We start from the raw sequence: 24,601 nt of genomic DNA on the forward strand, positions 1-24,601 counted from the left end.
ATGTGCTTATGACATCTATGAATTGACAGCTTTACTTCATATTTTCCAATCTTTATGCCTTTAATTTTCTTCTCTTGCCTTCCTGTACTAAGACCTCAAATACAAGTTTTAATAGAAGTGGTGAGGCATATATCCTTGTCCTGGTGCTGATCTAAGGGGGAAAGAATTCAGTATTTTACCATGAAATATGATGTTACCAGTAGGCTTTTCATAAATGCTTTACCATGTTGAAGAAGTTTCCTTTGCTGATTTTTTTTATTATGAACTTTGTAAAATGCATCTCACAGGTGAATCTTCTTCATATTCTTCTTCTAAATTTCATGATGAATCCCAGATACTCTCTCACTCCAGGGGCAACAGGAGGAAGAACTTGCATTGATTCAAGGCCTTAGCAGTACAGGAGGTATAGGTAGGGATTAGCCTCAAAACGGAGGTAGATCCTGCAGGCAATGGTGATAATTGGCCACTAGGTAGCTGAGCAGAGTGAAAACAACAGTGAGATGGAGGAGAGGAGGGTAGACTGAAACCCAGTATGACTACCTCCAAAATAGGCAAAGGTTGGGAAATCACATAAGATGATGCATATAAAAATGTCAAGTTTCACACAAATGTAAAAGCAACTGCTTTTCTACGTGGTTCCAAAAATACATTTATGGCCTTGGTCTAAGGATCTGAGTGGAGGTTTGAATCTGTGCTTCTAGAATGACCCTGGACAAATTGGTTAGCCATTCTAAGTTTATTTCTAACTCTGAAAACCTGGGATGATGATAATTTTGATCAATATCTTCTCATGTCATAAGAATATTATGGAGAATCATGAAATTATGTCTGTGAGAATGGTCACAGTTAATGTTAATGTAGGATATGAACTACTGTATTATTTTTGAAGAATTGGACTTGGGTGAGAAAAATAGCAATTCAGGACTACCAATAAAATTTGCTAGGACAATGAATTCATTCAACAGGCAGTGCAGAATACCAGGGATATAGGAGCCAACTGGTCACAGGCCTTGGTCAGAGGATTGAGAGGGCAGAAACCACCCCTATTTAAGGGTAATAAATATGAAAGAATCCTTGGTTTTCATCATAAGCATTCCCAGAAGCTGTATTAGAGAATACAATAAAGGGACCAGATGATTCCCTTCCAATGCACTGTGGGAGACAGGAAGGCTGGCCCAAGCACTAATACCTTGGGTTGCTCTTGGCCTCTGGGTGGCACTGTGTGCTGCAAACCGAGGAATGAGCGATTTCCTTTTGAAACACCTGTCTGAGCCAGCTGGCAATCACATGAGTAGAAAGATTACTTTGACAGGGACTCAGAGGCCAGAGCTTGGATAGGAGATCTGGCCTAACTGGCTCCTGGAGACAAGTCTAGAAGATGCAAAGACTGATGGTAAAGGAGAGAAAGATTTTGAAAACAATTTTAACTTTAGAAAAATTAATAAAGTTTTTCTACACTTCTTACCCTCTCCTGTAAGGCCAGGAACAACTAGGTTGGGGGTTAGTGACAATACTCACAGCAAGGAGTTCAGCCTCAAATTCCAAGATCCTTAGTTTACAAAAGTGATCTATTTTTAAGTGTGAAATTGAGCCATTTATTTGACTAAATCACTGCTACCCAGATATGTTTTTTACAAATAATATCATAATTCATTATTTTCTGCACTAGGATGAATGAAACCAAGTAACATTGTCAAACCAGGATATTGAGTGGTAGGTTGAGTATTGGTCACTGTATTATTTCATTAAAACTGTAAAAATCATACAAATGCAAACACCAGAGGGTAAATTTAGGTGATTTATTGTAAACAGGATAACCCTAGTACTCCACCATACTGGCTGTGTCACATGCTTCTCTTCCACATCAACTAAGCAAAAAGAAGACTGTTTAAAAAGTCACAGGTAACTAATAACTTATTTTATTTTCACAAATCTCATTTAATAAACATAGAGTAAATAGCAGTATCCAGGGTAGTCTGTTATTGCTCATGGACTGCAGCTTGGACCCATTTAAATGAATCCATTAGTATGCCTGAGTGATCCAATGATAGCTCTAGATCCAATTTGGAGACCAGAAAACGCTGGAGCACACTGAACAACAATCACAGGTTCCTAGAAGACTACCTACGATTCCTTTAAGATCTCTTCATGTGCCTTTCTCATAAAAATGACACTTAAATTTCACCCATTGGAAAAAAAAAAAAAAAAGAGCTAAAAGTTATTCAATAGCTCATAATTTCCACAGTAAAGGTAGGTGGATTGCTATTTACTCTTACAATGGTGGATTTAAACACTCAGAACTAATTTTAGATCAATCTGTCTTATATGTATATTTGCAGTTTGATGAAAAGCTGCATAGTCTACAAATGCATAAAACCAGAAGGAAGTGATGACTCGTACACCTTCTGATGGACAAAGACAGGCTTCATACAAGGAAGTTTTTGAATGTAGGGATAAAAAGACGGTTACAGCACCACGTTTATCTGACAGTAGAAATGGAGCCCTGTTTTCAAAAGCAGCCTCCACAGTTGTGACTATATCATTCTTGCCCTGAATTTAGATTATTTGGAAAACGGCAAATATAAAAACTTAAGATGTAAAAAGATGTTTACAGAAAAAAGTCCAGGCAAATCAACTGAGATGGAGGTACAATGTCATTTGAAAATACTATTCTTTACTTTGCCTAAGTTAGTGGATAACAGGGCCTCTCACTGTTAACTGTATTTGTGCCAAATACAGTGTCTGTATTTGGAAGTGCAGTTACAATTTCTCTTGAAGCAAGTTTTAATAACAATAAATATTTTAAAATAGCTGTTGAATCTACAGTAAGAATTTAACCTGAAATAGTATCTCATGAAAAAAATATTTTTAAAAGTCTACTCTAGTATTCTTTGTGTTTTGTATGTTTATATTTATATATTAAAAAAATAACAACACTTAAGGCAAGATTAGACTGGTAGCAACAAGGGATTTTAGAGTCTTAGGAAAACCATGCTATTTAAGAATCCAAGTCATTATTTTTTATACTTCCAAAAAGGTGGCTTTGAATTGTTACCTTTTAATTTCATAATGGAGCAAAATATTTTGGTTTGCAAAATGACTTCATTTTCAAGGTAGTGAAAAGTTACAGGTGTTTACAACAGCTGAAGCTGGAAAAGCATGTCACACTCAGCAGGATCTGAAGTTGACCCTACTTGTATTTGTTAAATAAATATAGCTACATATTGATGGGAAAAATTAAGACTGATGGAACACTGCAAACCAACTATGAACAATAATGTAAATGTAATTAAATCAGAAAGAAACAAAGCACAGTAATCCTGAGAAAATTAGTTTGGGACAAAACTGATGTAAATTTTGCAACTGTAAATAAGTGGGATTTTCTAGGGTTTTCCAGCATTTTACTAGTTTGAATATAAAACATGTTCAAGTTTTACAAAAAGATTAAAACCATGCCTTATATAATCAACAATTTCACTAATAAAAGAAAATTATATTGCTTTGTTCATTATCTGCCAAATGTAATGTTCTCCATTGATTTTCATGAAATCATCAAATAGAAAGCAAATCTGAGGATCAATTTTTTAAAAGGTATTACCTTTTGAAATGTTTTGAAACCTTCTCTGTCAACCTAGGAGGCTTTTAGAAAAAAAGTCACTTGTTTTTCTCCTGACAAGTGACTATTTTAAAGAATGGGGAAGAAAGATTCTACAGGAATAACATTCACCATTTTAAGCATTGTTATATATGGGAAATTTCTCTTAGTAATGAAAACAAAAATTTAAAAATATTTAAGAGGCATGTATTTTAAAAATATTCTACATCTATAAGATTTTGTAATTTAATTACTTTGGATTTTTAATATTTCTACATAAGACATTTGTCAACTTCTTTTTTTTCTGTTTCTCTAATGATGAACCAGAAGCGACTGAAGTGGCCAAGATTGTTTTCCTAGCCCCTGGAAGACTTAGGAATGCATCCACTTGCACTTTCCCACCCATGGGCAATCTTCAGAGTTTTGCAGCCATGAAGTTGATGTGTGGTTTCACAAGGGGAAACAGTGGCAAACCACGTTTGAACTCAGTCATGTTCTGAATCACTTCAGGCTACAAAGAAAAAAAGTTCCTTCTTAGTATATGTAATGCAAAAACCAGACTAAACAGCATATCAATACTTTTTTTTTCCTGCAGATATACTAGTTTCTACCCCATATATTTTGATCTGTTGATCTTTCTTCCAGGATCGGTGTGGCCAAAGGGCCAACGTAGGTCAATGCAGGCCTATGGCGAGTGTTCACAGTGGGACTCTGGGCCAGAAGGAGGACTTTTAGCTTTCCTCAGGGCACAGAAGGGCTGGCATGCCAAGGGCTCAGCACCAAAGCTTCAGCAGTGTGCAGAGGCTGGTGCACCCACCCAGCATGGGCCTGATTACACTGCCAGTTTCCTCATACTGGAAGTAAATGATAATCTTTCTAAATGACTAAAATACTTGGACACCACAGAATGGAGTAAGAGGTGTCACTCTAATATTCAGTGGAGGGAACAGATATGCTAGAGATGACTCACTGCAGAGGAACAAAAATGTTCAAGCAAAAGACAAAGGCAGACAAGGGCAGAGGCTGTTGCCCTTTCCCTGCTGCCCAAAAGGGAAAGATATGAACTACAACTACTGGAAGCTATCAAAAAGAATGCACACCTGGGTGACAGGCCTTCAGGGGTGAACCAAAGTAGAAGCTCAAACACCCAGTGACCTAAAACCCCTAGGTCTATGTGTCCTGATGAGCAAGCTCCTTCCAGGTAGGAAGTCCTCTAACAGTGCTATCAGGACATTTCTTACTTGTGGCAAGGCTGGTGCTTGTGACAAATTTACATCATTTTGACATGGGAACTCTCCAACAACAGGACCTAAAAAAAAAAAGAAAGGTTTAACGCTGGACATTTATTAATACTAGCACACAAGAGCAACTTTCAAAAATATCTGAATCTGATTCAGTTCATTAAGTAACTGTACTAGACCCGGTTCATACATTTCCTCAGATCCTTTCAGGACCCTGCTCCCTAAGACCTTGATTGCTTGTTCTGCCTCCCATCTGGAGTGTCCCTAACAATGGCTTACGATGTTATAAAACTCTGGCCACAGCAGCTTTTTCAGAGCCAGGTCTGACTTGACTGGACCTTGAGGCTCTGCTCACTTGGACAGACCCAATCACATGATGCAGAAGGCCAGGGGAGTTAATGGCCATTGGGCAAATTTTGGTCAGTAAAAGACAGGAAATGGGAAAGACCAGGCACATAAACGGCTTAACTTCCCCTGAAATGCAGTGGTTCTACATAGCCTCTTTGGAGACGTCCCACCAGCAGCCCACTGTTTTTTATTGTGAAGCTGTGGCCAGCTTGGCATTATGCTATCTGGCATTGGCTCTGTCCCTCACCATCTCATTTCCCTTTGCCCCTTACTTCTGTGTCGATAGAACAGACCCTGTGTCTTTAGTTCTCCTACTCCACCCCTTTACTTTCCCTTTACTTTCTATAAGACATGGCTAAAAAAGTCACTTAAATTTAAAAAATCAATATTCAATACTTACAAGAATCCATTTCCCTGGCAAGAACATGGACAGATACCTTATGTCTCCTTGGGGCATCTACTGCCAACATTTCCTAGGCAGAAAGGATAGCAAGGTCACCCTTTTTCCCCACCAAGGAACTTAAATAAGGTGCTCTCTTATGACTATGAAGAATAAGCTATCACACAGCCAGATACAGAAAAGATGCTTCCCTTTCTTTCCCCTCACTTATATTATTTCAATTACATTTTCTACTCTACAAAAATTCAGTAACATAGACAAGAATTATTCTTAACCCCATTTTAAAGATGAGAAAACTGAGCCCAAGAGATTGAATAACTTCCTCAAAATCCTGTGGCTAAGTATCTGAGTTTGGACTAAAATTCAATCTAGTATTCACTGGGATGTGATGTGCAGGGCTGCACCTAGTAATCTTGCATCTAAAGCGACAATGGCCTGAGCTTAGTCGGGGACACAATGCTTGCTCCTCTAAGATCTTCTCAGATTCTGCCATGGGGCCCTGTTTGGAAAGGGTGTTTTCTCATCTATGAAAGAGAAAGGAAAGTAACATTTATTGAGTCCTGCCTTGTGTAAGTCACTCTCCTACGTTAGTTCACTTAGTTCTCTATAAGTTAAGCATCATGATTCCTATTTTAGAAACAGAGACATTAAGACACAGGTATAATGACTCGCTTAGAGTCAGCAGCTAGGTCTGCTTGCTCTCTCCACTCCATCATTGTTGCCTTGAGGCATTCACAAATAGCTTGGCGGCTGTTTCCAGACCTTTTCCAGATCATCAGTAAAGACCAATCAACTCTACAGTTATTTAAGGAACAATTATAACCCTGATCCTGTGGAGCTGCAAAGGAAGCTCCACTGATATTGCACAGCATACCTGACCATTGCTGACAGAACAGACGAGACCCTTCTGGAGGGCTGCTCTGGCCCAGTCAATCCCTCAGGAGTTCAAACTGGGTTTGACTCCAGCAACACGTACTATTTCATCTGAGAACTTCTTGCGAACTAGAGTAAAAAGTTTGCTTCCAAAGATCTATTCTTAATCCCTTTTCACACAAACCTTCACTGTCTTTTGCCAACCAGTATCAGTAGACAGTGAAACACCCTCTTAAGTTTCAGACCATTTTCAACATCCTGATCAACTTTGAACAATCTCTGTTTTCATTTAAAAAAAAAAAAAATCTGTATTTTCTTACAAACCGTATTCTAAGGAGCACTAGAGTCCAGAAGCTATTTATAGGTAGTCTGTGTGAAATCATTTTAGGAAAGATTTTGTCAATCAAAATTAAAGCACTATTGCCCTGATGAAGATGGTGGAGTGAGACACTCCAGGGCTCCATCCCTTCACAGCAGCTTTGAACAACCCACAAGAACTGACAGAAACATCCTTCTTAAAGCTCCAGAAAATAGTTAAAGGACTGTACTAATAGACCAAGCACCAAATCAAGAAAAAGGCAGCCTCAAAATGGTTGGATCTCCTAGTGCCCTTGATGGACCCTCCTCCATCCCCTCACTGGCTTGGAGCAGAGCAATCTACATTCTCAGTGTGGGTCACTGGTTTTGATTCAGGAGGGAGCAGAATAGACCTTGTGTACATACTGAGAAAATGTATGTCTGGCCCAAATTTGTTTGGTGGCAGCCTGAAGGACTGAACCAGGACACTCTTCACAAGTTTGCTATCCTACAGAACACTGTGGGAGAATAGTCAAGTCGTGGGACAGTAGCCAGGACCCTGAGGAGATGCTATTTCCTAAGGAAGAGAACACATTCATATACTTGTAAATGGAGGAATTCTAAGGACCATGCATGTGTGCTCAAAATAAGATGCCTGCATAGAAAGGACCACAGTAGATCCTTCTCTTTTGCCTAGGGCTATTCTCCAAACAAATTATATAGCTAAGCTAAGCTCTGAAGATGAGCAGTCGCACAGGCCAATCTGCAAAGACCGGTAAAGTTAGTTTCTTTTATTCCTTTCTTTGTTTTTTGTTTTTGTTTTTTGTTCGCTCCTAGCATTCAAGGAAATCTGTCTTAAAACAAGCTAGATACAAGCTTAAGGAACAGAGGTTCCAGAGTATAAATTCCAGGTATAGCACATTAAAATATCAAAATGTCAAGATTTCAACAAAAGATTACAAAACACAAATAACCCAAAGCAAAACCAAAACCAAACCAAAACAACAAAAACAGGAACCTATGGCCTAGGAAAAGGAGAAGATTAAAGCCTAGAAACCTTCAATAAGGAGGACCAGACCTGGGACATACCAAACAAAGACTCAAAAAAAAATGGTCCTCACTATGCTCAAAGAGCTAAGGGAAAACATAGACAAAGAACTAAAGGACATTAAGAAAACAACAAAGAGATACAAAAAGAATATTGATAAAGAGATAGAAATGATGAAAAGGAACCAAACAGAGCTGAAGACCATAGTAACAAATTAAAAATTCCCTAAAGGGGTTCAACAGCAGAAGAAGTAGCTGGCAGAAGAAAGAACTAGAGAACCTGAAGATAAGACAACTGAAATAATTCAGTCTGAGGAGCAGAAAGAAAAATGAAGAAAAGTGAATAGGGTCCAAGGAACCTCTGAGACCCATCAAACATACCAATATAGGCATTATGGGAGTCCCAGAGGGAGAAGGAAGAGACAAAGGGGTAGAGAGAATATCAGAAGAAATAATGGCTGAAAACTTCCCAAATTAATAAAACACATGAATATACACATCAAAGATGCTCAATTAACTCCAAACAGGATAAACTCAAATACATCCACACCACCACATATTATAACTGAACTGTCAAATACCAAAGATAAAGATTGGATTTTGAAAGCTGAAGGACAGAAGCAACATGTCACATACAAGGAAGCAGCAGCCTTGCAGAGAATGGGAGAGTGGAGGAAAGCTGTAAGTAACTTGCCAATGGTGCAAGATCACCATCTACCCCCTAGGAATCTATTAGCACCTTCAGGTCAGGGACTTTATTTTTCCTCACTCTCACTCCCTCTCACCTTCCAGCAGCAGTGATGAAATAAATGGGCACTGAAAACTCTCACACAGGGAAGAAAGGTGATTAGGCCTTATCATACATCTAATTTCGCAAAATTAATTCACAAGTACTGACTCATGTACTGGCAGCTACAATATATCCCTGGAAAATAACACTGGAAAGTAGATGATATCTCTCCAAAGGAGTGTTAGCTTGGAGCAGGACTGAGTTCCTGACCAAAGATTTGGCACATAATAAATCATAGATACCAACCAGAAGAGGCTAGAACACTAAGGTACGGTTCTAAGGTACTATGGTAATTATAGATAATTACAGGTAATAATTTTGCTCCTTGTTCTGCAACGAAGCATGTAAGTATTGCACACAATTTAGAGGCCCCAATGTATCATAAAGAATATATGTAACACTTTAAATAAGTAAATCTTTATTGCATCATAAATTTTGAATTTCTGCACTTAGCAAGCTTGTTACACATTATATACCTAATTAACAAAAATTTTTGCTATTCTTCTTAGGATTTTATTGTAGGTAGATAGATTTAGATAGTTCAGGCCTTTTAAAGCTGTACAAGGAAAACTTTAATGGTGCTGTCTTTCTTGTCTCTTCATAAATGTTCTCAGTATGCACAGGCATTCCTAACTCATAAGAACTCTCAAAACAGTTCAAAGGTGAATAATCATTTATTATAAAAAGCAGCCAAAATAGGCAAAGAAAACATATAGTTATCAGAGCTTCAAAAGAATCAGATTCCTAAGTTCCATGTTTTCTTTGCTCTTCCTCCTCATCAAATAATCTTGGCAGTGTTGCTTGTGAGCTGCCATTGGAAATAGGAGAGGAGAAACAAAAGGGGAGTCTAAAGAGGTGGATTTGGAAGCTAGGAACGACTATCATGGTCCTTGCTCCAGAAGGAAAGGAAAAGAGTACTCTGATGACATTAATTGTCTACAGGTTTTCTAACAGTAATGTAATGTGTTTGGGTCAAAAATACTTAAATGCATAAAAACACCTTTGTAAAAACCAACCTGAATGGGTTCAAAGAAGCAATACAAAACAGCACACACAATATTTCCAAAACATTCAAAATCTAAATATGTGAATTAAACTTACCTTGTAGAATTTGATGATATCTTCCTTGGTAAGTGTTTTTAAATATGCAACTTCTGTATTATCTGGGGAAGTAAACAAATAATAATTTACTAATATTCTCATTATAGGTAGCCCAGAATAATCCACTAAATGACAGTAAACTTCACTCCAAGGTTCTTAAGTGTCCATACTTGCTCCTGCAAGCAGTAAGGGAGTAAATTTCAAATAAAGGTAAGAGAGAAGAGGCTGTCATCAACATGGCAACATAAGATATACCCTGGAAAAGTCTCCCCTCAGATTCAACTAATAAAATGACAAATTCTGCTTGCTTGGAACTCTGGAGGATGAGAGCACTCCACAAACACTGAATTGAAGAAAAAGAAAAATAATCTCCAAAATCAAGTAGAAGAATTCTATCCTGGACCTGCCAGTCTGGACCCTTCCCCCACACTTGGTCCCGAGCAGCTTGGGAGTTACTCAGAGGCAGGATGGCTCAGGTACCCTCTGCTGCAGATGCAACTAGAGAGCCAATCACAGCAGAGAGTTACACACTGATGCATATCCAGGAAAAGGGACCGAAATTCACAGAGACACAGGATGGAACATAAGCAGCTAAGGAATGCTGCAGACAGAAACTGAACCCCAGAGTGGGGAAAAAGAGAGACAGTGGCAGAACTGTTGTCAAGAGTAGCACACACTCAATCTAGTCTCTGTTCTCTGTGTTTTGCTAGACCTTCTAAATGCAAAAAAGACCTTTCTGGATTGAACAACCTTTCTAGATTGACCCCTTCTGGGTCCTCAGGGCAGGATACCCTAATGGGGAAGAAATTGGCTGCAGAAAAAATTCACAGAAAATAAAAGGGGAGGGGGAGACTGAACGGCTATAAGGAACAGGACAGGTCTCAGAACTGAAAAGTGTAACAAAAACAGGGCACTCAGTGAGGGACAGAATTTAAACAAATCACAGGAGCTGGGGAAAAAATACTGCACAAAAACAAACCGAACACATCAGGATTCCACATGTCCAGGTCAAGAATCAGACAAAGAAGAGCTGAGAAAACAGCTCCAAAGGCTAAGAATAAGATGGACCAACCAACAAAGAAGAGCCTTAACACAAACCCAATCAATAATAAAACCTAGGCAAGAGGGAGAAACTACTTTCAGAGTTAACACTTCAAAACAATCAGATGCCCAGGCATTACAAGCCATATTAAAAAATAGGAAGATATGGCTAAGTCAAGGGAAAAAATTAAAACTTCATAGGAGACAGAATTTGGAATAACTAATTAAAGAAGTTCAAATGAGTTTCCTAAATCAATTCAAAGAGATGAAGGAAAATAAGGATATAGAACTGAAGGATATTAAGAAGACACTTGAACATAAAGAAGATTTGAAAGTTCAGAAAGAAACATAACAGAATTATGGGGATAAAGGCATAATAATGGAGAGTGAAAATACTCTAGAGGGATACAATAGCTGATTTGAATAGGCAGAAGACTGACTCAGTGAACTAGAAGACAGGACAATTGAAATCATACAGTCAGAAGAACGGGTAGAGAAAATAATAGAAAAAACTGAGCATTGTCTCGAAGATTTGAGTGACAGTCTGAAGTGTACAAACATATGCATCATGGATGCCCCAGAAGAAAAGGAAAAGGGGCAGAAAAAATATTTGAGGAAATAATGGCTCAAAATTTCCCAACTGTTATGAAAGACAAAAACATACATGCCCAAGAAGCACAACATATTCAAACAGAATAAACCCTAACAGACCTATTCCATGACACACAGTAATCAGAATGTCAAATGCTAAAGATAAAGAAAGAATTCTGAAAGCAGCAAGAGAAAAGAGATTCTACACATACAAGGGATCCCCAGTAAGACTAAGTTCCAATTTCTCCTCAGAAATTATGGAGGCAAGAAGGTAGTGGTATGATATATTTTAGGTACTGAAACAGAAAAACTGTTAGCCAAACATTCTTTATCCAGCAAAAGTGTCCTCAAAAATGAGGGAGAGTTAAAAATATTCACAGATAAACAGAAACTGAGAGAATCAACAAAAGACCTGCCCTACAGGAAATAGTAAGAGTTCTGCAGGTTGAAAGGAAAAGACAGGAGAGAGTGGCTTGGAGTGTGTGAAGAAGTGAAGATATTTAGAAAAGGTAACTAAAAGGGTAAATGCAAAACCTAATACTACTGAATCCTCAATAGTCAACCCTATTCTTTAATTACTGTAATAGAATACAATTGAATGAGGAAAAGGCATATTTCTTGATAATGGACACACAAAATGCGAAGAGGTAATGCGTGATGAAAACAACATAAAGAAAGGAAACAGAGGGATATGGGAGTAGAGGACATGTATGCTATTAAAGCTAAACTGGTATCTTTCCAAATTGGTAGATTATAGACATAGGTTGTGTAACACAAGCCCCAGAGTAACCACGAAGAAAGCATTTTAAAAATATACAGAGCCTTTTAGGCATGACGGCAGCATAGAGAGGAATGGAATTTAGTCAGTCCCCTGGAACAACTAATGAACAATAAGGAACAACTAGTAAATAATTTGGAATAACTGCTGAGGGACAACTGTGATGGTCCACACATGGTACACTAACCTGGATTGGGAGGAATGCCTGAGAATGCAGCACAAAATCTGTAAGTAGAAGCTGCGGAACTATGCTGAGAGCCCCCTCCCCCCATGGCAGGCCAAACGGCAAAACCTCCCTGTGGTAGAAACTAGCAGCACTCTCCAAGTGAGCAAATATAGCTCAGCTAAGCTCCAAATGGGGTTCTAATTAAAAAATGTGGACTGCTGAATATAAGCTACAAACCCCCAACAAACAGAGAGAGGCTTTTAGTGATGACTGATCTTAAAGAACCATCTGTCCTGGGAGAAGGGAGACCAGAAGACCAGGTGTTACATCTGGCCGACGAGTGAAACTGGGGGGCCATGTACTGGCTCCAAAAGGGGTTTTCTGTCCCTTTTTCTCTCTCTCAACCTGAGGGGCTCAGAAGAGAAAGCCGCAGCCATTTTCAGTTCGCAGTGCTCTGACCCAGACAGGGGTGGAAATAACAGAGTCAGAGAGACAAAGAACCTATTTAAATGCTGATGATCACTCCCTAGGGGGTATATCTTCCCTAAAAGTAAGGAGGTGGGGCCCAGCTTTCCCTTCAGAATCAAATCCCAGAGCCTGGAGGAAAACAGCCAAAATAGAAGCTAAGAAGGCCACACCCCCGTACACAAGTCGGGAACGACAAGTTGATAGATGCCACCTGCTGGGCAGGTTACGAAAAGTACAGCGACTGGAAACTTCACAGGAAAATCTGTCATTCTTCTAAGATACACCCTGAATATAAACCCATTCTGAGACCTGAACTCGTTCTGGTCTGGGAAAATCTAACTGGGGTAACCAAGGAAACCAGATGCCTAGACAACAGAAAACTACAATCTATACTAGGAAAAATGAAGATATGGCCCAGTCAAAGAAACAAACTTACACCTAAATCAAGATACAACTGAGATGTTGTTTCACTTTAATGAAACAATCTATTAGATTTTCAAAGGTATATGCTAAATGAAATAAAAAACCAAATCAATGGGTTCAGAGAAGATATAACAAAAGAGATGAAGGCTATAAAGAAAAAACTGGGTGAACATAAGGTAGAAATCCAAAGTTTGAAAAAACAACTGGCAAAGTCTGTGGAAATGAAAGGCACAACACAAGAGATGAAAAACACAATGGAGATATACAACAGTGATCTCAAGAGACAGAAGAAAACACTCAGGAACTGGAGAACAAGACACTTGAACTCCTATACACAAAAGAACAGACAGGGAAAAGAATGGAAAAATATGAGCAATGTCTCAGGGAATTAAATGACAACATGAAGCACATGAATGTATGTGTCATGGGTGTCCCAGAAGAAGAGAAGAGAAAAGGGGCAGAGGCAATAATAGAGGAAATAATTAATGAAAATTCCCTCTCTTATGAAAGACATAAAATTACATATCCAAGAAGTGCAGCATACCTCAAATAGATCTGAATAGACCTATGCCAAGACACTTAATAATTAGATTATCAAATGTCAAAGACAAAGAATCCTGAAAGCAGCAAGAGAAAAGCGATCTATCACATATGAAGGAAGCTTGATAAGACTATGTGCAGATCTCTCAGTAGAAACCATGGAGGCAAGAAGGAAGTGGTGTGGTATATTTAAGATACTGAAAGAGAAAAACCACCAAACAAGAATCCTATATCTGACAAAACTGTCCTTCAAATATGAGGGAGAGTTTAAAATATTCTCTGACAGACAATGACAGAGTTTGTGAACAAGATACCTGCTCTACAGGAAATAATAAAGAGAGCACTGCAGACAGAAAGGAAAAGACAGGAGTGAGAGATTTGGAACACAATCTTGGGTGATGGTAGCACAGCAACGTAAGTACACTGAACAAAGATGACTATGGATATAGTTCAAAGAGGAAAGTTAGGAGCAGGTGGGACACCAGAAGCAAAGAGGAAAGACAAAGACTGGGACTGTATAACTCAGTGAAACCTAGAGTGCTCAACAATTGTGATAAAATGTACAAATATGTATTTTCATGAGGGAGAACAAATGAATGTCAACCTTACAAGGTGTTAAAAATAGGGAGGTATTGGGGGAAAAATACAATCAATGCAAACTAGAGACTATAATTAACAGAAATATTGTTTTATGCTTCCTTTAATATAACAGGCAATGTACTAAAGCTAAATGCATATAAGAGGGCGGCATAAGGGAGGCGTATGGGACCCTTGGCATTCGTAATGTTGTCTGACTCTTTATTCTACTTTAGTTTAATGCTATCTTTCCTTTTGTTGCTTCCTAGCTGTCATGTTTTTTGTTTTGTTTTCTTTTTCTCTTTCTTTCTTTCTTCTTTTTCTTTTGTCTCTCTACCTTCTTTGATTCTTCCTCCTGCTTTGTGGAAGAAATGGAGATATCCTTATATAGATAGTGGTAATGGTGGTGAATACAAAAATATCTAACTATACAGGGAACCATCGATTGTTTACTTAGGACAGAAAGTATGGGGGGGTGAACAAAACTATCTTAAAAAAAAAACGGGTTGATGAAGAAATCTTGAGGGCACTACATTGAATGAAATAAGTCAGACACATAAGGACAAATATTACATGGTCTCACCGATATGAACTAATTATCATATGTAAACACAGACATGAAATATAAGTTAACAGGATATAGAATGAGGCTAAAGAATGGGGAGTGGCTGCTTATTATGAACTTAAGTGTTTGGCAGTGGACAGAGGTGATGGTAGCATGCTATTGTGAGAATAACTAACAGTTCTGAATGGTGTGTGAATGTGGTGGAAAGGGGAAGCTTAAAGTCATATATGTCACCAGAAGGAAAGTTGGAGGTTAAAAGATGGGAATGTATAAAACAGTGAATCTTGTGGTGGGCAATATCCGTGATTAACTATACAAATGTTAGAAATCTCTTTCATGAACTAGAACAAATGTATTACACTATAACCAGAAGCTAATAATAGAGGGGTATTTAGGGAAAAAATATACCTATTGCAAACTATGTACTACAGTTAACAGTAGTTTAACATTCTTTCATCAACAGTAACAAATGTACTATACCAATACTATGAGGCAATAATGGAGGTGGGATGGTTGGGGTAGGGGAGGAATTGTTTTCTTTTTTGTCTTTATTTCTTTTCTGGAGTAATGAAAATGATCTAAAAATTGGAAAAAAGATTGTGATGGATGCACAGCTGTATGATGATAACATGGGCAACTGATTGTGCACTTTGAATCTTTGGATAATTGTATGGTATGTGAACAATCTCAATAAAATAAAATTTACAATATATATACAGAAACAGAAATGGGAATGGGATCAGTCAGATACATCAAAAAAGAACTATACATAAAAGGAGGGTGCAATAAAGGAAAAGAGAGCCAAAAAAGAAATGACTTACAACAACCAAAGGACAAAATGACTGAATACTGTCTTTATAGTAATATAGTAATAACATTGACTGTTAATGGATTCAAAATTCCCCAATCAAAAGACACAGATGGCAGAATGGATAAAAAAGCATGATCCAACTATATGTTGTTTACAAGAGACTCACCTTAGACCCAAAGATACAAATAGGTTGAAAGTGAAAGGACAGAAAAAGAGATTCCATGAAAATAGTAACCAAAAAAAAGAACTGGGGTAGCTATACTAACATCAGACAAAACAGACTAAGTCAAAAGCTGTTACAAGAAACAAAGAAGGATATGAAATATTAATAAAAGGATCAATCCATCAAGAAGAAATAACAGTTGTAAATATTTATGTACCTAACCACAGTGCTCCAAAATGCATGAGCAAACACTGAAAAAACTGAAGGGAGAAAGAGACACCTCTACAATAATACTTGGAGACTTTATACACAAGTCTCATCAATAGATAAAACATCTAAACAGAAAATCAATAAGAAAAGAGAAAATTTGAATAATATAAGTGAACTAGACCTAACAGACATATATAGAACACCGAACCAGAAAACAAGAGGATATACATTCTTCTCAAGTACACATGGATTGTTCTCCAGGATAGACCACATGTTGGGTCATAAAACAAGTCTCAATAATTTTTTTTAACTAAAAACTTTTTACCTTAATTTGAAATAATTATAGGTTCATAGGAAATTGAAGAGATAATACAAAGAGGTCCTGTGTAGCCTGCACCCAGTTTCCCACAATGTTTACCTCATATAATTACACTATATTATCAAAACCAGAATTTGACATTGGTATAATGTGTATGTATAGTTCTATGTCATTTTATCACATATGGAGGTTTGTATAACCACCACTGCCATCAAATCTACTGGTGTTGACACATTATCTTAGCTCTCTTTGCATCCCATTACCTTCTACCATTTATAATATAATAGTCTTAAATATTCTACATGCACCATTTTAGACCATGTTAAAATTGTTGCTTCAATCACAAACATAACTTAAAACACCCAAGAGAAGGAAAGTCTATTGAATTTACCTATATTTTTGCTCTTTCCTTGTTCTTTCTTCCTTCCTACTGATCCAAGACTACTTCTTTAATTATGTCCTTTCTGTTTGGTGAACTTCCTTTGACCACTGTTTTTCTTTTTCATGAATGTCTTTATTTTATTACTCATCTGTCCATACACTGGATAAAAGGGGTGTTGGTCTCAAGGTTTTTATAATCACATGGTCACACAAGAAAAGCTATACAGTTATACAATCATTATCAAAGATCAAGGCTACTTGGACTACAGTTCAACATTTTCAGATATTTCCTCTGGCTGCTCTAATACACTAGATACAAAAAAGAAATATCCATATAATGAGTCAGTAGACACAATCATTTGTTAAATTCTATCAAAGATTCTCTGTTACAACTCCTCCCTCTTATTTGATCATTCTCTCAATCTTCAGGGATATGTGGGCAATGACAATTCTAACTTCTTCATGCTGAAAAGGGGTGTCAACATTATGGGGTAGAGGACAATAAATTTTAAAAGACTGAAATTATACCGCTTCTTTGACCATAATGGAATGAAGCTGGAAATCAATAGGCACAGAACTGGAAAATCCACAAATACATGGAAGGTAAGTAACACATTCTTAAACTATTATTAGTGGGTCAAAGAAGAAATTGCAGGAGAAATCATGATGTGTCTTGAGATGAATGAAAATGAGAACACAACATATCAAAATTTAAGGGATGCAGCAGAGGCAGTGCTGAGAGGGAAATTTATAACTCTAAATGATTACATTAAAAAGAGCAAGCTCAATTCAAAGACCTAACTGCACACCTGAAAGTACTAGAAAAAGAACAGCAAACTAAACCTAAGGCAAGCAGAAGAAAAAGAAATAAAAAAGACTAGAGCAAAAATAAAGGAAATAGAAAATTAAAAAAAAACTGAGAGCATTAATAAAATAAAAAGTTGGTTCTTTGAAAAGATGAATAAAATTGACAAACCCTTTGCTAGACTGATATGAAGAAAAAAGAGAAGATGTCAATAAATAAAATCAGAAATGAAAGGGGGGACAGTAGTACTGACCCACAAAAATAAAAAGAATCATAAGAGGATACCATGACCAACTGTATGCCAACTATACAGACAACCTAAATAAAATGGACAAATTCCAAAAACCACAACAACTTAAACTGACTTAAGAAGACAGAAGATCTCAACAGAGCAATTACAAATAAAGAGATTGAATCAGTCATCAAAAACTTACCAATAAAGAAAAGCCCAGGACCAGACGGCTTCACAAATGAATTCTACCAAACACTCCAAGAAGAATTAATACAAGTTCTGCTCAAATACTTCCAAAAATTTGAAGAGAAGGGAACCCTACCTAACTCATTCTATGAAGCTAACATCACCCTAATACCAAGGCCAGATAAAGATACTAGAAGAAAAAAAATTATAGAGCAATTTCTCTTATGAATATGGATGCAAAAACCCCAGCAAATAGAATCCAACAGCACTTAAAAGAATTATACACCATGATCCAGTGAGATTTATTTCTGGGAGGCAAGGTTAGTTCAACATAAAAAAGTCAATTATTGTAATACACTAAATTAACAAAACGGAGAAAAAAAACACACACACACACACACATGATCATCTTAATTGATGCAAAGGCATATTACAAAATCCAGCATGCTTTCTTGATAAAAACACTTAGAAAAACAGGAATAGAAGGAAATCTCCACATGATAAAGAACATATATAAAAGAACCACAGCTAACATCATACTCAGTGGTGAAAGACTAAAAGCTTTCCCTTTAAGATCTAGAACAAGAGAAGGATGCCTAGTGTCACCACTGTTATTCAACATTGTACTGGAAGTTTTAGCCAGAGCAGTTAGACAAGAAAAAGAAAAAAAAGGAATTCAAAACGGAAAGGAAGAAGTAAAACTTTCACTATTTACAGATGATCACATCCTATATATAGAAAGTCCCAAAAAATCTACAACAAAGCTACTAGAGCTAATAAACAAATACAGCAAAGTGGCAGGGTACAAGATAAGCATGCAAAAATCAGTAGTTTTTATACACTGGTAATGAGCAATCTGAGGAGGAAATCAAGAAAAAAAAATCCCATTTACAATATCAACTAAAAGAATCAAGTATCTAGGAATAAATTTAACCTAGGACATAAAGGACTTACATGCAGAAAACTACAAAAATTTGCTAAAAGAAATCAAGAACTAAATAATTGGAAGGATATTCCAAGCTCATGGATTGGAAGACTAAATATTGTTTAGGTGTCAACTCTATGCAAACTGACTTACAGATTCAATGAAATCCCCATCAAAATTCCAAAAGCCTACTTTGCAAAATGGGAAAGCCAATTATCAATTTTATGTGGATGTGTAAGGGGCCCTGAATAGTCAAAACCATCTTGAAAAAGAAAAACAAAGTTGGAGGACTCACACTTGCTGATGTGAAAGCTCATTAAAAAGCTACAGTGGTCAAAACAGCATGGTCCTGGCTCAAAGACAGCTATACATAGACCAGTGGAACTGAACTGAGAGTTCAGAAATAAACCTTCACATCTATGACCAATTGATTTTTGATAAGGCTGCCAGGTCCATTCAACTGGGAAAGAACGGTGCTGGGAGAACTGGATAGCATATGCAAAGAAATGAAGGAGGACCCCTATCTCACAACATAAAGAAAAATTAACTCAAAATGAATCAAAGACCTAAATATGAGAACTAGTTCTATAAATCTCCTAGATGAAAATATAGGGAATCATCTTCAGGATCTTGTGTTAGACAATGGTTTCTTAGACTTTATACCCAAAGCACAAGCAAGGAAAGAAGAAATAGATAAATGGAACCTCATCAAAATTAAAAACTTCAGTGAATCAAAGGACTTTATCACAAAAGTGAAAAGACAACTTACTCAATGGGAGAAAACTTTGGAAATTACATATTTGATAAGGATTTACTATCCAGAATATATAAAGAAATCCTAAAACTCAACAATAAAATGACAAACAAGCCAGTTAAAAAATAGGTAAGATGTGAATAGACATTTCTCCAAAAGAATATACAAATGGCTAAAAAACACATGAAAAGATGCTTAACATCATTAGCTATTATGGAAATGCAAATCAAAACCACAATGAGATACCATTTCACATTCACTAGAATGGCTATTATTAAAGAAACAGAAATTTACAAAGGTTAGAGAGGATGTGGAGAAACAGGAAAACTCATTCACTGCTGGAGGCAATGTTAAAACAGTGCAACCACTGTGGAAGACAGTTTGGCAGTTCCTCAGAAAGCTACGTATAGAATTACCGTATGACCTGGAATCCCACTACTAGGTATATACCCAAAAGAATGGAGAGCAGATACTCAAAACAGATTTTTGCACGGTGATGTTCATAGCAACATTATTCACAACTGCCAAAAGATGGAAGCAACCCAAGTGTCCATCAACTGATGAATGGATAAATAAAATATGGTATATACATACAATAGAATATTATTCAGCAGTAAGAAGGAATGCAAGGTATTAACAATAGGGCGGTATGTGGGAAAAGAACACCACACCCTTATGTAAACTATGGACTATAGTTACTACTAAAATTATAATATTCTTTCATCAGCTGTCACAGAGGTACCACACTAATGCAAAGTGTTAGTAATACTTCTATTACATGACTTTTCTGTAATTCTATAACTTCTCTAATTAAATAAAGAAAAAAAAAGTAATAAGAGATCATGCAATGGTTAAGAGCTCTGGCTCTGGAGCCAGATCAGCCTGGGTTCATATCCTGGTTCTCAGCTTAGGAGCTGTTGTTTCTTGGGTTAGTCACTTCAACTTTTCTGAGCCTCAGTTTTCTCATCTGTAAATTGGGGATAATAACTAGTTAACGGGGCTATAGTAAGAACTACAGAACATGACATATGAACATAACATGATGCTAGGCACAAGTAAATGCTCAGTAAATAGCAGGTACTATTATCATTAAAAGTGAAACCAAGTGCAAGCTGAGGTATCTGAGGTCCCAAAAGGGTGACCTGGCCAAGATCTTCAGCTTGTTGTTAGAAGGAGAACACAACCTAAGTTCTCTGGCTTGTGGTGTAGCTTAATGTACTCCATTGTTAATCTCTGCTCTAGAAGAAAAGGTGAAAGGAAGCTAATAAGGCAGGAGACTTCTTCACGGAGCACTGATCTTCCAAATCTAAAAGCAGTGTAAATCTTTGGAGATGCCTAAAGGCAACTGTTTGAACTCTTGTGCCTCCAGAGCAGAACTTGACACAGGTGAGTTCAATCTGCAAATTTTGTATTTCTTCAGTGTTGGGGAAAAGAGATACCTACATATCTGTGCTCAGAGCCTCAAGGACACACTGAACCAAAAAAAGTGAAATTAGATTTATTATTAGCACATTACTGTGAGAAACAGGAGAATTCAGCTCTAGTTTTGGAGAAGAGGAAAAGACAAAGAAAGTTTCTAATGGGAAATTGCTGTTACGTTAAATAAAGATTCTTTAGAAGCACTACCCAAATCTCAAATCCAGTTCGGCAATTACTTACAAAATGGGTAGCGATTTATAGACTGCCCTCAAATGTCATGCACATATTCCATAAATGTTGGAGCCCTAATAGACCTTACCTCTGTCAAAGTTGTATTGCTGAGAGATGATTTCTCCCCAATATTTAGCACACTCTGCAGAAAGTTTCTTTGGTTTGTCTAGGCGACGAATTGCTAATGCTTGGATGTGTTTTTGGAAAGCCTCTTCTGTCATGTCCTCTATGGACTTTTCCATAGTAATTAAGAAAGCCTCTACTCTGCTTTCTAGGTAGTGAGGTGGCTTTTCTGACTGAATGATGAATCGCAAGCCCTGTATGCCATTGGCTCGACGTGGCCCGCTGAAGACGATATAGCCTGAAATATAAACACCAGTCAGTCAGGATCTTGGCATTTTAGACACAGGTCATTTTAATCTTTCAAAAATTATCATGTTAGAGCAAATAAAATCTACTTTAGGGTTTTAGGTTATTCACCTTTAAAGAAATACTAGCAATTAAGATATTCTCAGTTACTTAAGACAGAGCAGAAAAGCTCTCTGAAGAATAAAGATGTTGGAGATAACTTTTTCTTAAAAAAAGAATCACCTATTTCTTATTCACCTCCTCACTGGTTAATTCCCTTCAACTCATTCTAAAATAATTCCCATCCCTATGAAATGCTGGGCTCATTTTCATCCCGTAACCATTGTGCTAAGCTCTATTTCTTTTCACATCAAAGTTCCTTATATGAACTTGGCTTTACTATTGCATTTCTTGTTAGATAATCAGTGAGCCAACTCTGTTCAGCCTATTCCTCTGCAGACACCATTGTCATCTTGTGAGCCCATGTACCACCTCCATTCAATACCTTTTCTTATCCAAGATCTTGGCTTGCCTCTTCAGCTGCTGTCCCATAACCCACCATTCTCTAACAGCTGGGGTGCCTCTTGGTCCCACTTTTCTCCCTCTACACAAGTACTCCAAGTGGTTCTGTTCATTCTCACAACTTCACCAGTACATGTAAAAATGCCTCCAGTCAAGCCTTTAACCTGATTTACCTCTGCAGACTCATCTTATAGCCAACTCTGGTTATAAACCCTTGGAATGGAGGAGTCACAGCTAAGTTGAACACAGCAAACATGGAGTTATGTTTTCTTTCCAAATCCCTTACCTATTTCTACAATTTTAACTGAGCAACACCATTGTCTCTCTTTCCTGGCTGCCAAACTGCCTTTTTGTTTTCTAAAACATTCTTTATCTGAGCTTTACTTAGACTGGGCATGTGTCAAAAGATGCCCTAGCCACCTTTAATCCAGATTCCCCATCTCCAGCCCTGCCCTTTTCTAGTTAAATCACAGAAGAACAGCACCCTGGCTACCAACATCCCCACTCCCCCAAGTCTAGGAGTGTCTTCTAACACTGATGCCTGCACAACGTCCCTGTACCTCAGAATACATTATTTTCCTGTTTCTTCCTACTGCTATTCCCTTTGCCTGGCATACATATCCTCACCTTCACTGTGGTAAACTACTCGTTCTTCAAAACTTGGCTAGGGCCTGAAGTTTTCTAGGATGCTCCAGCCTGAGTAAGTCATTGTTTTCAACAAAGTCTTTATACTTTATCACTCTTATAGTAGCACTGATCATACTACACTACAATTTTTTTATTCCTTTACATGTCTGCCTTCCTGATTAGACTGTGAGCTCCTTGAGGGAAGGATCATCAATAATTATTTGTTTTTTTTTTTAATTAAATTCAGTTTTATTGAGACATATTCACATACCATACAATCATCCATGGTGTACAATCAACTGTTCATGGTACCATTATATAATAATCTGTTTCTGATGTCCAGCATCCAGTAAGGTGATTATTTTAAAATTGACAGGCACTTAGAGAGTCTCCCAAACCTTTCAATGGTTTTCCCAATCACTGGCATTTAGTCTGCATCCCACTTTGCCTATAATAGTCTGCCCTTAGCATCATCTCCCCTCTCCCCAAGATGTCCTCTTTACAGATATGTATGTGACATAAATACAGTATCATCTCATTAAGAATTGCTTTAATGTCCGTAAGATAATGATTACTTATCTTTCAGAAGGAGATGCCATTAACAAGGTTTTCACAATTCTCTCTGAATAGAGTATGCCTGAAGCACAGTTCTAGGTGATTCTACATGTGGAAAATGTTTTCTGAGGAAAATGGTTGTTCTTTGAATTCTATGGTATCTCGCCATTCTCCCCTGCTTCCCTCTCACCTAGCTGCTCCTTGGTGCGCAGTGTGTTGAAGCAAGGCTCTGAGATGATCTGACAGAAGAGCTCCAGAAACATGTTCTCTGAGGTGCTCTGCATGTCTGTTTGGTAGTATATTTCGATGCCACAGTTATTGTGAACTTCGTTTCTCTGCTGATAAACAAACCATCCTCCTAGGAAGTTCCAAAAGAGAGCAACAGGTTCAAAAATTTATTGAGGGCTTAATGAAGTCCATGTTTTGTTTGGCTTTTTAAAGTTCTTCAATTTGGTTGCTGTTTTTGACAATTCCAAACTGCAATTAATTTGTTAAGAGTGTGAAACTCATTTAACTTATTAAGGGAATCCTAATACAGTTATATATACTTGGTAGGCCCTCAATTAAGAGCCATGGAATTTAAAGGGGAAAGAACTTATAAAAGATCCATTTTATGACCAAGCATTAATGCTAATGAGATCCATCATTAATAAAATATACAATATAGTATATGTGCTAGATTAGTAATAGCTAATACATATAAGAACTTCAACAGAAATACCAACTTTGTTTTTTTTATTCAGTTTTACTGAAATATATTCATATACCATATAATTATCCGTGGTGTACAATCAACTGTTCACAGTACCCCAACTTTGTTTTAGTAACTGTACACAAAAAATTTTAAATGACTAGTTATGCTTTTAGCATCTTGCATTTCTATTTAGCATTTTACCTCCAATATTGTTTATCCATACCAACACTTAAGGTCATTTTACAAATAGAGCAGTATGTATAAAATACTTAGAGATAATTTAGCCCAACAATCTCATTTTAGAGATGAGGAAGCTAAGACCCTGAGAAGTGGGGTGACTTGTCCAAGACACAAAGTTGGATGGTGGAGAGCTAAGACTAAAATTCAGATCTACTGATCAAATAATTCATCCAAGTTATGAAGAAGATATTCACACTTTATGAGCTAATACCTTTATTTCATGAACAATAAATGTGACTAAGCAAATATATGCAGAGCGTACTATTACTATTGTATAAGATTCACAAAATTTCTCTGACATTAGTAATGATATGCTTGCTTACTCTTACATATGGTAAT

At 37.2% G+C, this 24,601-nt stretch overlaps 1 protein-coding gene across 3 annotated transcripts in view; it reads right to left on the reverse strand.

Annotated features, from left to right (window-relative positions):
- Positions 1–1,785: 1,785 nt before the first annotated feature.
- Positions 1,786–24,601, reverse strand: part of IDE (insulin degrading enzyme) — a 157,465-nt gene continuing 134,649 nt past the window's right edge. For all 3 annotated transcript variants that reach the window (XM_037803782.1, XM_037803780.1, XM_037803781.1), the window contains exons 20-25: positions 23,519–23,686; positions 21,365–21,637; positions 9,693–9,754; positions 5,585–5,657; positions 4,837–4,904; positions 1,786–4,106 (exon numbers count right to left, since the gene is read on the reverse strand). In XM_037803782.1, coding sequence (XP_037659710.1) covers positions 4,011–4,106; positions 4,837–4,904; positions 5,585–5,657; positions 9,693–9,754; positions 21,365–21,637; positions 23,519–23,686 — 740 coding nt within the window. In that variant the 3' untranslated portion in view covers positions 1,786–4,010. The remainder of the gene's footprint in view (positions 4,107–4,836; positions 4,905–5,584; positions 5,658–9,692; positions 9,755–21,364; positions 21,638–23,518; positions 23,687–24,601) is intronic.

The sequence above is a fragment of the Choloepus didactylus genome, chromosome 15, assembly GCF_015220235.1.
Source record: "Choloepus didactylus isolate mChoDid1 chromosome 15, mChoDid1.pri, whole genome shotgun sequence".
Taxonomy (NCBI): domain Eukaryota; kingdom Metazoa; phylum Chordata; class Mammalia; order Pilosa; family Megalonychidae; genus Choloepus; species Choloepus didactylus.